The 13,113-nt window shown below is 59.8% G+C and overlaps 1 protein-coding gene across 2 annotated transcripts in view; it reads right to left on the reverse strand.

The window, feature by feature from the left end:
* SYMPK (symplekin) overlaps positions 1-13,113 on the reverse strand; it is a 28,207-nt gene that overhangs the window by 10,026 nt on the left and 5,068 nt on the right. For both annotated transcript variants that reach the window (XM_012733767.1, XM_004694212.2), the window contains exons 6-15: positions 11,800-11,926; positions 10,916-11,165; positions 9,567-9,737; positions 8,219-8,458; positions 5,130-5,284; positions 3,566-3,716; positions 2,437-2,641; positions 1,655-1,805; positions 954-1,180; positions 25-106 (exon numbers count right to left, since the gene is read on the reverse strand). In XM_012733767.1, coding sequence (XP_012589221.1) covers positions 25-106; positions 954-1,180; positions 1,655-1,805; positions 2,437-2,641; positions 3,566-3,716; positions 5,130-5,284; positions 8,219-8,458; positions 9,567-9,737; positions 10,916-11,165; positions 11,800-11,926 — 1,759 coding nt within the window. The remainder of the gene's footprint in view (positions 1-24; positions 107-953; positions 1,181-1,654; positions 1,806-2,436; positions 2,642-3,565; positions 3,717-5,129; positions 5,285-8,218; positions 8,459-9,566; positions 9,738-10,915; positions 11,166-11,799; positions 11,927-13,113) is intronic.

The following is a 13,113-nucleotide window of genomic DNA, read 5'->3' on the forward strand; positions in this document are numbered from 1 at the left end:
GGCCAGCAGGGAGGCTGCGCTTACCTCGTCCTCGCAATACTTGCGTATCACCTCCAGGGCGCTCTCAGTGATGAGGGGGGCCTCCAGCACCACCTTAGTGAAGATCCTGTGGGGGGACAGGGGTGGGGCTGAGGCTGCCCTGGCTTCCAGCCCTGCTAACCTCGCGAAGATGCAGAGCTAGCCGCGTCCGCCCTCGGAAACAGCTCCATCAAGCCCCTGGCAACAGACTGGAGGCAAATACCGCCAGCCGGGCACACTGGGCAGGCTCTCCCTGCCTGCCACGCGCATCTCCCCTGTCAAATGGGGGTCCTGACTACTTGCCCACTACCGCAGTGGGAAGGTTTTTATTTTTGATGTGGTGGCCACAAGAGGTCACTCTGAGGTAACTTGTGATTTGAAGGCAGTGGGAGGAGTCACCTGCACACCGGGAGTGGGGAGGGCAGCCGGCGGAGTAAAACAGTACGTGCAACCCCTGACGCTGGCACAGTGGAGAACAGAAGCCAGAAGGCCGGTGTGGCCCAAGTGTGGGCAGTGAGACGCAAAGGGGCAAACGAAAGGCTGAAGAGGTTCGCAGGTTTGGATCAGACAAGGTCCCACAGGCCATAGTTATGGAGGCTGCATTTTACCCCAAGATCATGGGAGGTGATTTTGGTGGGAAAGTAGAAAGCCAGGAGTGACATTTTAAAATGTCCCCAGGCGGCTGGCTGAGGAATGGACGAGCTGGCGGCTGAGAACAGCAAGGAAGCAGCAGGCAAGCTCAGGAAGGAGAGCTGGAGAGAGGTCCACCTCCAGTCAGCCGGCGGGGCAGGCGCGGAAACAGTGGGGACACAGCTGGGCGCCGGGCCCGGCAGCGAGCCACCCGCCACCCCCAGAGCGCGGGAGGAGGCGAGACGCGGGGCTGGCGCAGGAGGAGCGGCGCCAGCATGGAAAGGCGGGCGGGGGGCGGCCCTCACCCGTCCTTCTGGTCGGGCTTCTCCTGCAGGCCGGACAGCAGGCGGATGAGGCAGTCCTCGTACTTGTCCAGGGTGCCTGAGGCCAGGTAGGTGTTGTACTCCTGGTAGAGCCAGGCGAAGGCCAGGTCCAGGCGGGCCCGCACGTCCTCCAGGATGAAGGACAGGACCTCTGCCTTCAGGCCCGCGTCAAACTGCGTCACCAGGCTGGCCAGGATCTTTATGCGCACCTGACGGGAAAGCAGTGCGCGTCGGCAAGGGGCAGCCCCGGGCACTGTGGCGCTCGGGCCGGCTCTGCCGTCTCAGGGACCCCGTGCAGAGCGGGGCTAAGTGAGGAAGGCAGGCTGAAGGGCGTCAGGCCCAGCAAGTTCCACTTGTGCAGGAAGAAAGATAATAAAAGGGGAGAAGTAAATCAATCATTGCAAACTAAAATGAGCTTTGGGGCGTGGAGCCTACACTGTGACACGAAGGTCTGGAAGGACCTGACTCAACTGCGGGTGGCCCCACTGCCATCGGATGCTTACGGGTGTCGTGTCCCACCTCTGCACCACCTCACTGCATGCAGAGCTGATGCTGTGGCTCCCTTCCAGAGGACAGAAGGGAGGCCTGAGAAGAGGCTGCCTGGGGCCGGGGCTGAGGCCAGGCTGGGATCTGAGGTAGGAGGCTGGAGGGGCACCAGAGGGTGGGCCGGGGGACGGGTGTACCTGGGCGGCCCCGCTGCAGGCCACGGCCTTCTCAGCCCGCAGGATCCGCTTCACAGCTCCCAGCTTCATAGCCTCAACCTGGGCATCCGTCAGAGGCTTCAGCACATCACTTAGGCGGAAGATTTTTTTGCGCCCCCCAGCGCCTGCCAGTCTACAAGGGAGAATAGCAACAGGGACAGTGCCAGGGAGTGCCCTTCCCGGAGCCTAGGCACATTCAGAGAGGCCCAACCCAGGCCACAGGCTCGTGGCCCCTCTGACCCCAACTGAGGCCCTTAGGTCACAGGAAACAAGGGAGGGGATGAGTTTTTGTCCCTTTAAGGGGTGTCTAGGGGGACTTCTGCAGAGATAATGTGAGAGTGATGTGAACCCAAAGTGGGGGCCTGCTTGGCCGCTGAAGGAACACTGGTCAGGGTGCCAGCACAAGGGGGCCGGGGGCCTCGGGGGGCAGCAGGATAGGTGCTGCCCCGTCCGTCTGTGAGGACGGTGATGGCGACGGTCAGAGCACTTAGTGCCTCAGAAATCATGCCACATCAGGGCGTCACGGTCACTCTCCGCCCCAAGAGTCATCAAACTGAGTTCCCAAACCGCGAACCAATTTAATTCTCCTCTGATTCCTGGCGAGAAATACCATCACTCCAACGTTAGACATAAGGGGTATTTTTACACCATCATCTAAGGTTTGGGGGTACAGCACTGACTCCAGATTCAGCAGGTTCTCGCCCAGACCACCTGCCTCTCTAGATACACACACACCCCTCAGCCCTGCACCAGCAGGGACTCACCGGGGCTGCGTGACGGGGATGATGGGCTCCGGCCTCCTCTTGGCCTGGGGCGCCTCCTCCTCCAGAGTGGACATGGAGCCCAGGGAGCCCACCACGGAGATGGCCTGGCCCTGGGCTGACAGGCGCCGCTTGATCAGGACACTCTCTGGCTTCACCACCTTCTCCTCCTTGGGCTCCTCTTTGCACTGCTTGGTCTGCTCCACCCCTGAGAGGGGCAACAGGCAGCGGCATCAGACGCCATCCCTGCGGCGCCCACTGAGCGCCAGGCCCTTCGCTGAGGCTCCTCACCACAAAGCCCACCCGAGCCCGCCTAGAGCAGGTCCCCTTGGGCCCGGGCTTGGACGCCAGGCCCGACCTCACGCCGGAAGTGCCGTTCGCAGCTCGTGGCAGGCAAGTGCTCCATGCCCTTGGGAGCCACCGTGTGCGGGTCCAGTAGGCGCTGCCCACGGCCCTGCCTTTGCCCTGGCACTGCCCCAGGCAAGCGAGCGTGCGCGTGCCCAGCACGGGTCCTGGCGGCTCTACTCACCAGTCAAAAACTGGGACAGCACACAGGTCCAGCAATAGCAGTGTGGCCAAACGTTCTCACGATAGCATCTTTCCAAGTAATAAAAAACCTAATGCTTGCTTGACCAGGGTGAGTCTCAAAATTTGCTGAGCAAAAGCAGACTCCGCAGCCCCACTGATGTGAGGCTCCAACCGGAGCCGAGCCTATCTGTGGGGACCGCAGTGCGCCCTGGTTGTCTCTAAAGGGGGACGCTGAGCGCTGACCGGAAGAGTGGTGGGAACAGCCCACACCTCCACCTCCATCATCTGGGTGGTGACACGGTGGGTTCGCTCACTGTGAAGGTGCATGCTCAAGAGTGACGTGCTTCTCTGTGCAAGTTTTACCTCCATCATACTGCTGGGATGGCACAGAGCGGTCGAGTGACCTGAGCAACGTCTCACAGCTACTAAGCGGCCGACACCGGCCCATATCAAGACCTCAGACCCCCAGGCCTGTTAGAGCTCCAAGCCGAGGGCCTGGCAATACTGGGCACACGACACATCTACACCCAGATGTCGCGTGATCCTCACCTGCGCTACCCAAGGGAGCCCACGCCAGGCCAGGTCAGCCACGCGCGACACCCACCTGGCCCGAGTCCCGCGGCCGTCATCTGTGTGGCCATGAGCCGAGCCAGGTGCTTGATCTGGGCTTCCGTGCCCGCCGACTCCACCGGGGTGTAGATGGCTTGGAAGGACGCCGGCATGGCCTCGGGCAGGTACACCATGCTGATGAGGACCTGCGGAGGGCCCAGGGTCAGGCGCCTGCCCGGGCCCGTGCTGGGTCAAGGGCGCGCCTTGGGACTCGCCAGCTCTCGTGGGGCTCAGGCTCCTGGCCCGTCAGAGGGAACGGGAGGGGCGGTGTGGTGCTGCAGGAGGGGAGGGCAGGGCCGTGAGACCCATCGCACAGGCACAGCACAGGCTCTCGGGAGTGCCTCTTCCTGAGACTCGAGCGGCAGGCGAGAATCAGATCCCCACCGGTGACGTCTTGTGGGGTGGGGGGCCTGGGGTGTGTACTCCAGGATGGGGACAGCATGGGGGCAGTGAAGAGTCACGTGGACTGGAAACTGATTTTAAAAAATAAGTGAAAACAGCCCAGCAGAGCACATCCCTATCTTTTGGTAGCAAAACATAAGTTTAATCCTGTACACACTTGGGCCCTTAAACGTGTACTGTGAATGACAAAATAACTGGGAACAGAAATTTGGGGTTCTACAAATCAACCCAGGTGGGTGGCACTTCGGTGGAAACTTGGATCCTAAGAAGCTTACGCTGGGAAAGACTACGGCAAACTAGCCAGCCAAGTCGTTAATACTGGGGGTACAACCCGACGGCCAGCACAGGGGGCCGCACGCCAGCGGGCGCAGGGGTGTGTGTGACAGGACACTCAGCCCCAGCTCCAGAAGCCGAGAATGCTGGGGACAGCACGCTTCCGAAGTGCGGGGAGGACACCGGCACACACCGTCGGACTCACGTCAGGGGCGGGGTCACCGCCGCGGCCAGGTGCTGGGAGTGGGTGGGGCCCGGATGTCCAGGGGTGTGGGAACAGACCAAGGGGAGAGGATGGGCCATGGAGCTTCACACCCAGGTTTCAGGCCTGGCGCTCACCAGGGGGATCTGAGTTGGGGAGAAAACGTCTCCTCACCACCTCCTGATTAAAATTCCACTCATGCTGCCAGACCTCGAAGCTCCTGGGAGCCTCCAGGAAGAGAGAGGCAGACTGGGTGACTGCAGGGCACTGGGGAGGGGCTCTCTCCCGGAGCACTCCACAAGAAGCCGCACCCCAGTCCTACCCGAGACAAAGCAAGCCAGGGATTCACCGTGGAGCAGGACAGCTCTGAGAACCCGAGGACCCCGCTGGCCACCCCACACCACCCAGCAGCTAATCCACTGCGGTCACCCTCCGGCTAAGAGCCCCGCCCCTTGAAAGGTGAGTGAGACCACCAAAGGGGGGGGCAAAGTAACCTCTTGAAGAAGTGGAACCAGAGAGAGAGGGGGCCACCCAAGGTCCAAAGGTCTTCAGGACCATGTCCGCCCAGCACTGAGGACAGAGGACACGTTACGTCACGGGACGCACACACCGAGGAGCGGAGCGGGTGGGGACCTGCAAGCGCGCCTTCCTGTCCGGGGCGGCGGCCCCTACCCATCCTCACCAGATTGGCCACGTTGTCAGGTGTCAGCAGAGGCTGCAGGAACTCTGCAGTGATGTCTGTGTCCGACTGGCCAGAAATCTGGGCGGAGGCCTTTGAGGTCCCTGATGGGCCTGGTTCCAGGTCCTTGTCCTCGTCATCTTCCCCGAGGTTGGGCTCTAGGGTAAAGAGACAAGTGTGGCTCCAGGGGGCAGCCATCTGCCCACCCTCCTGCCGGGCCCTGGGTCTGCCCCGACGCACGCAGGAGCAGCTCACCGACGGGCGGGGCCTGAATGGCAGCCGGCGCTGCCCTCGGAAGCCAAATGGCCCTGGTGACCTGCCTGCCTCTGGGCCTCCGGTCTCCACGTGTGGAATGGAGAAAGCCGCAGCAGCGCGGCTACCACACTGACCTCTCAGGAGACCCAAAGGCCAACTAATGATTTCACGGAGCGTCGCCGTTTCGGGAAGAAGTGCTTGACCTCACCAGGCATCAGGCAGATGCGAAACCACCTCCCACCTAGTGAGGGCCCTGCTGCCGAGTGACTGACGGAAAGTAAGACGGGGCGGCCGGGTGGCTCGTGGAACGGGAAACCGGCGGGGCCTCCCCAAGAGTACGTTGCTAGTCACGCAAAATGTAAAGCATGCACGCTTCTCTGACACACACAGAGCACGTCCACTTCTCAGTCACTGACCCGAAACCTCAGAGACCAGCTAATGCGAAATACACAAAGACCCCAGAGGTCGCGCAGAGAAGGGCACGGCCAGGCTGGCGCCAGCCGGGGAGGTGTGGCCAGCGGTCTTCCAGCCAAGGTTCGAGGGGTGCTCCGTCCTACAGGGGTGGGAGACCTGGGTGTTCCATCTCGTAGCGGTCAGTCCGAAAAGCCAAGAATAGGCTGAAATGTCCCAGTCTCCAAAAGCTCACCACGCGTGTGCAGGAGCCGCCAGCCTCGCGCTAACGCGGCGAGCCCGCGAGCCAACCAGAGGCCGCCTGAGCCCAGGGCACCGGCAGCACGTCTGCGAGGATGCCTGGTCTGACTCCCGCAGGCGCCGACCCGACTTGCAGCCCAGGGAGCCACCTGCTCCCCCAGGAGTTACTGACACCTGGAAGCCCTCTGAGCATGCAGCGGGCACTGGCACGGGGCTGAAGTCGGGGGATACCGCAGCTTTGGGGAGCATTTTAGCAAGTCACCACGTGCACCCTGTGCAGTGGGCACCGGGTGTCCACAGGGCTGACGCTGAGGTCACTTCCCACTAAAAAGCAAACAAGCTGGGCGCCCCCGGGGCACAGCGGGTTAAGGTGCAGCACCAAGAAGCTAAAGCCACTTCCACATGCGTTCGATCCCCGCCCCAGAGGTGACCCCATGGCGCGGCAGACCTCTCCTGACCCGCCCGCTGCTCCCCTCAGCAGTGTATTTCGTCCGTCGGCCTGTTCTGCTCCCCACTCTGTCTCTGGTGAAGCCTCTGGCCTGTACCCCAGTTCTGTATGCACAAACAAATCTTAAAAAGACAAGCAAGCTCCGTGGAGAAACAGCCGGCTGCCTGGCCAGGCAGGGGCAGTGCATGTACGCCTGATCAACTCCAGAAAATAAGGGCTGTCGGAAACCGATGGAGCTCAGCAAATGGACACAGGCTTGCTCAGACTCCCGCTGGCAAGCGTGAGGCGACTGCACACCACAGCGAGGACAGTGACAGAGTGTTACCAGCGTGAGAGAGAACCCCAGGAGGGAGAAGAGCGCCTTTCCTGCAGGGGACTGCGGCTAATGTAGCCCTTTTACCCTCTGAAACGTGTGATCAACGTTCCCATCCCTGGCCAGACAAACTGACACCCCCTCGTCACCACGAGGGCGGGGCACCCCTTCTGCTGTGAGCCACCCACGCACAGCACCTGAACGCAGCTGGAAGACAGAGCAGACAGACCCAGACGGAGGGCCCGTCCTCCCAACGAGCCGGACCCCGCAAGGGTGAGGCCGGGAGCCAAGGAGGTGGAGGGACCACCTCGGAGCCTGCTGGGGCGGGACGCCGTGGGGATCCCCGCTTCAGGAAGGCACAGAGGGGTTCATGGCACTATTCTCGCAACTAGTCCGCAAGCTCCAAGCTCCTTCCAGACAGCAAGCGTAAAGGAACGCAAAATCGAATCGCTGGGCAAAAAGTGACCGTCGGCGACCGTCTCTCTGCCGCCTCGGCCCCTCCTTGTGGGACGTGTTGCAGCGGGACGCCGAGGGCGTTGTGCAGCCCTCAGCCCACTGTTCAGGCATAGACCCAGGGGGGTGCCCACCACGGGGCTGGTGAAAGCGGTCCCTGTGCCCCTTTGAAAGAAGGGAACAGACCCCCAGCCCCGTTACGTACAGAAAGCACCGAGGCCCTCACGGAGCGCACGGAGGCACCGCTCCACGCGTTTGATTGCGAGGAAGAACAGAGACCCTATCTCACGCGTTAGCTCGAAATTAGTTATTTGGGAGGGCACGATTCTTTCATAGATTTCCTAGGAATAGACAAGTGATCAAAAGTTCCTTTGGAGTAAGAAAGTCTGTGCTGGTTGACTCTAATGGCAAGTAACACAACCCCAAAAGTACTTTAGAAAGCCCACTTAACACCACCCCCAGGCGTTTCTGAAAGAAAATATGCTAGTTATAGACGAGAGACATTTTACGGGGGTGGAGTGGGGTCAAAATGGGGCAGGGAGAGCGCACTGGACCATGGTGATGGCACACAGGTGATCTGGTGATGGGACGCCCATGGGGATTGCAACTGAGATGGGGAAAGGCACAAGATGATGTGGAAATAAACTATTGAAAAAAAAAAGATAAGGGCAGGATCCTACTGACTACACAAAAATAAGTAAAAGTTAAAAAAGAAAATATGCTAACCTTGGGGGAGTGGCTACTTCTAGGGAGAGGCTAAGAGGGAGATCTTCATTTTCTTCTTTTCTGTGTAGTTTAGGTAACTTGTACGGAGCTGTACTTTTGTATTTATCAGGCTATGTCATCTCACTCACACAACATAACGTACAACATAGTGTGACAGAACGAAGGGAGCCTCTTTGTATTTTACATTTAAAAGGTAAACAGGCGTCTCAAAGGCCAACCCAGGCCCGCCAGGCCTCCCCAGCTCACCCAGCTTCATCTTCTTGAGCGCGGGGTCCGAGTCGTCACGGGGCCGCTTGCGGGCATCCTTGCCGCTGGGCATGTTGCGGGCGATCTCCGCCTGAGGGGTGCCCAGGTCCACCAGCAGGGTGGTGATCTGGGCCTGGAACTCCAGGGAGGCTGGGTGCTTCAGCACACTCAACAGGTGCAACTTGAGGTTCTTGCGCACGCTGCTCACCTGGGATTTGGCCAGTGTCGGGGGCAGGTTGGCTGTGAGGACACAGGCAGGCGCTCAGGACTGTGGGCAGGTGGCCCGGGCCCTGCCGGCCGGACTTCCCAACTCCCGTTGGACACCAGCTGACCCTTCAGGCCTGCATAGGCTCCACAGGCACTCGTCAGCCTCCTTACAAAGGAAACGACTCACCCTCCTAACGTCAAACGGAAAGTCTCATCTCCTTTCCCGCCTGGTCTGGAAATTCCACCTGCCCCCCACCCCCGCCCGGGTAAGGCTACGCTCACACCTTCACCTGGGACTGGCCCAGCTGAACCGCTGCCAGTTCGCCGCTGGTCTCCCTGCCACCAGGATGGCTTTCTAATGCCTAACCGTCACCTTGACGAGCCAGCCTCCGCTGAGCCGGGGGGAAAGAGGATGTCTGTAATTTTGCCTGTACAGTCTCCGTGCTCCCTTCCTCAGCCAACAGCACTCCCATTCTCCTTTGAGGGAGCCACCCTGGCTCCATCTCAGTCCAAGTGGGAGAGAGCTGGGGGCCAGTAAGGACACGCCCACCCTGTGGCCGCCGTGATTGGCTCAGCGACAAGCTCGCAATCTCTTCTCGGCCAATCGGAAACAATGAGCATCAGCCCTTGGACTTCTGAGCGACCATGGGGAGGAGACACTCTCTTTCCCTCGGGTTGCCAAGTGCATGGAACCCAAGTCTGGAGCAACCAGGGCCACCTTCACTACCCCAAACACAGAATGCGGCCCACAGGGAAAGTGACGGCCAGCGCAGGACAGTGCGACCTGCACACGCTCACACCTCAACCCCGCTTCTCGGCATTCGAGTACCCAGAGGTGGAGAAAATAGCAGAATGCAGTACCGTGCACTCGTCCTCACGTGTCTGGGCACATCTCTCCTCCCTGCCCTTCTGGGGAAGGGGGAAAGGCTGGGCGATCTTAAAGTACCTCAGACATGATGGCATCTCCCGCCTCTTACCCGACCTGGTATGAAGAGCCAGCTGTGACGCATGTCTCTGTCCCTGGAACTAGCCTAGAGAATATGCCTCAGGCCACGACCTACAGGCTGCTGGAGGCCCCTCGCACTTCCTCAGGAGGGAGCAGGCAGGGCAGGGGGGGTCCGGTGTGGGGCAGCCAACCTACCATGCAGGGTTTCGTAGGCCTGGATCACCTCGGACATGAACATGGGTCTCTGGCGGGCGATGTTGGCGAGGGAGCCCAGGGCTGTGGTCAGGTTGATGGAGGAGATGGCGGGGTGCACCATGAACTTGAGCAGCTGCTCCAAGGCTGCCTTGCCCTCTTCCCACAGCACATCTGACAAGAAGAGGAGACTCATCTCATAGCAGTCTTTCTCCCAGGCCTCCGGGTAGAGCAGCCTGAGGGGCCAAAGGCTTGTAATTCCACTGTGCTGTCGCTCCCCAAAGGCCAACCCCCAGCACCGTGGACAGAGATTCGACGCTCTCTATGCACACACACGCTGTCAAGTTACTGGAACAACAACTAAAAGCCTCAAACGTTCACCACAGAGGCACACTCTGGTGGTGGAGCCACGCTGCACTATTGTAGGGCAGCCCAGCGTGATGTTGGCAGGGAAAGACAGAAGTTACAGTACTGTCACTAATCTTAAGAGGCTGTCAAACAACATGTCAGAATGTGGGATTGCTGACTATTCGTTAACTCACCACTCACCTACCCCCTTAAAGCAGGTGCCATAATTACGCCCCCAAATTCACCAGTGAGGAAACCAGCTCAGAGAACAGGTCACCAGCCCATCAGCAGAGACTCAGACCAAAGCACTACTGCTAATGCCTCTCAGCAGCTGATAAGCTGCGGGCCTGTCTCTGGAAACAGCAAGGACAAGGCAACAAGCTCAAATGCGAGCTTTTGAGCGCACACAAGCCTGTCTCTGCACAGGGAGGGCCTGGAACGGACAGGCTCTGAGCGAGACCCAGCCCTAGGAGCAGGGCGGGACGCCTGCCCCTCACTGGTCCACACTTATCTCTCGACTCGCTCGAGTTTGCATGGATAGTGTTACAGTTCGCAACGAGGAAAACCCTGAGCCTGGCTAGTGCCTCCGGGCACACGTGCTCCTGGAGCCTCACCACAAGCACGCTGTCACCTCTGGCTCAGCAAAGTAAAATGAAGTTCAGACAAGAAACACGTCCAGGCTCACATAATAGGCCTAAAGCTTCCAGAAATTGGGCCTCCCTGCTGGCACAAAGGGTTAAATCTCAGTGCTGTAAAGATATCTGCAGCGTGAGTTTGATCCCCCGCCAGGCAGGGGACCCCACAGGGTGCAGCAGACCTCGCGTCTCCCCGCTGCTGCCCTCAGCAGTGGATTTCAGCAGATCCACTTACCTCCCGTACCTCTCGCCTACACCCCAGCTGCTGTCAGTAAAATAAATCTTTAAGAGAAAAACTTCTGGAAATGGAGACCCAGGCAGGGGCGGGGGCAGGCGGTCTGTGACTGACAGCGGCGGCCACGCACTCACTGTACTGGATGTAAGGGTGGTCGCGGGGGATGCGGTCCAGGCTGATGTCATGCTCGTGGCGTCGGGGCACCTCAGAGTCGGCCATGCGGGGCGACAGGGTGACGATGAGGCCCTCCACAAACTTGATAGCGTGGGTGCGGATGCCGTCATTGTCCGAGTCCAGCAGCAGTATGATGTCCGCAGCCATGGCCGACACCATGTCCCAGCAGGCCTCCTGGAGCTCGCTGATGACCCGTGACTTCACCATCCACTGTGAGCGGCCCGAAGGCACAGACAGACGCGACTTGGAGACGACCCATCCCACGCCACCCACACCGCCCAGCAGCCCTCAGTCAACAATTACGCTCATTTGGGCAACGTTCCCTGAGTCACAGCTGACTGCAGCCCCATGCTAACAAATGGAGGCCCGGGCCAGGTCTGGGTGAGCGTCACAGTGTCAACCCAAGGCGACGAAGGCGCAAATCTCAAGGAAGACAGAGGCAAAAGCCCGCTGGCCTCACAGGCAGTGGCCGAGATTGACCCGGCCATCGGCGTGTCATGGCTCGTGTGCGCCCGCCAGGCCTGTGACTGTGTTTCTGTGGTATCAGGATTAGTCTCTCCTTCACTGGCTGTGAGCACCACAAGAGGCCAGGAGCCAGCCCTGCTGGCCACCGAACTTAACGGGGCAGTGCATGGCCTCAGATAAGCAGGATGGACAGCAGGACGGGAGGCCGGGGGCTGGGCGCAGGATGGGTCAACGGCGATCCCCTGACTAGACACCAGGACCCTGTCTGTTGCCAGAGACCTACGAGAACCTGATGGGACCCTGGTGTCCCCCTCTACCCGCTAGGCCTACAAACGTGGCCCATCAGGTCAAGAATCTCTGGGTAGAAGGGCGCTCCCACCTGCAGGGCCACTTTGTAGAGCTGGGTCATGGTGAGGATGGCCTTCTTAACCACGTTCACGTGCTCGTCCCTCAAGAGCATGTTGAGGTTCGCGATCAGTTTCAGCAGCAACTCGATGTCTCGCTTGCTGGAAGATGGAAGCAAAAGAGCAAGGTCAAGGTGGCCTCTGGGCAGACGGCGGGAGCCTGAGGACCAGGAGAACAGGGAAGGAGGAAGGAAGGATGATGAGTGTCAGGAGACTGGACTGGGGTGGGCAGAGGCAGGAACGTACCTGTTGTGTTCGCCAGCACATCTGGAAGCCAAGAACAAGGCCTGGCACCTTCGGAGACAGCCACCAGGAGCCCAGGTCTAGGCTGGCCCTACAAACACCCCCTGCTCTATTAGGCGCTGCGGCTCACACCAGGGGCAGCAGAGTCAGACCGTGGTACGGACTGGGGCAACTGTCTCGTGTGGGAATTACCTACCTCGGTGGCTGTGAAAAGCGCAACAGTGCACCAAGTGCTTAGAAGAGCGAGGAAAGCACGAGCACACAGCAGCCGTCACACCGTCAGGCTGCGCTGGATGTGACCTCGGGCTTGGTTTACACTTTTGTTATCTAAGCCTGAGGGCCGAAAGTGGAGGCCCCCCTGGTGTGTGCCCTAGCGTTGTCTCACTTTTCGCTGAAGGAAGTAACACAAGGCCTTCGTGTTCACAGACTAAAATTCAGGAAGGCCACACTCTGCCCAGAATGTGCATGTCACTCATGGTTCCTTACTGTCTGACAAGAAATGCCAGTATCCCCAGCCAAGAACTCGCAGCTCAGGACGGAGCAGGAAGTCCCGGGGAGAGCTGGGAACTGAGAATTTAGCTCTGACGTCACGGGGTGAAAGGCGCAGCAGCGCCAGGTACTGGCTGCGCGGCCCTGAGAAACTCACCTCACCTCTCTGAGCCTGTTTCTCTCAGTTAACAACGGGTCATAGTGTTACTCTGAAGAACAAGCAACAAAGGAGGTGAGGCAATCAGGGCCTAAGCAGGCGCTTTTTATCCTCTCCCTGTCACAAAGCATCCAGCAAAGGCTTAACTAGCAAGTGCGCAGGTGATTAACAAGCCACTGTATCACCCTGAGCCGCAGTCTCCTTTCCGTGAGAAGGACGGAGCTGCTCCGTGCCCAAGGCGCCGCGAGGACACTCAGTGGGAGGATTAGCCCAGCGCCTGGCTCAGGAAGCCGCCTCGTGGTGACGATCACGACTAAATTCTCCTAGCAGCACTATCATCGCAAAGATGTGTTCGGGCCCTCTGCCGACACCAGTCCAGGCCTTGGGTTCAGTGGTCCAT

This window comes from Condylura cristata, unplaced genomic scaffold, assembly GCF_000260355.1.
Source record: "Condylura cristata isolate star-nosed mole 26May11 unplaced genomic scaffold, ConCri1.0 scaffold00041, whole genome shotgun sequence".
Classification (NCBI taxonomy): Eukaryota; Metazoa; Chordata; class Mammalia; order Eulipotyphla; family Talpidae; genus Condylura; species Condylura cristata.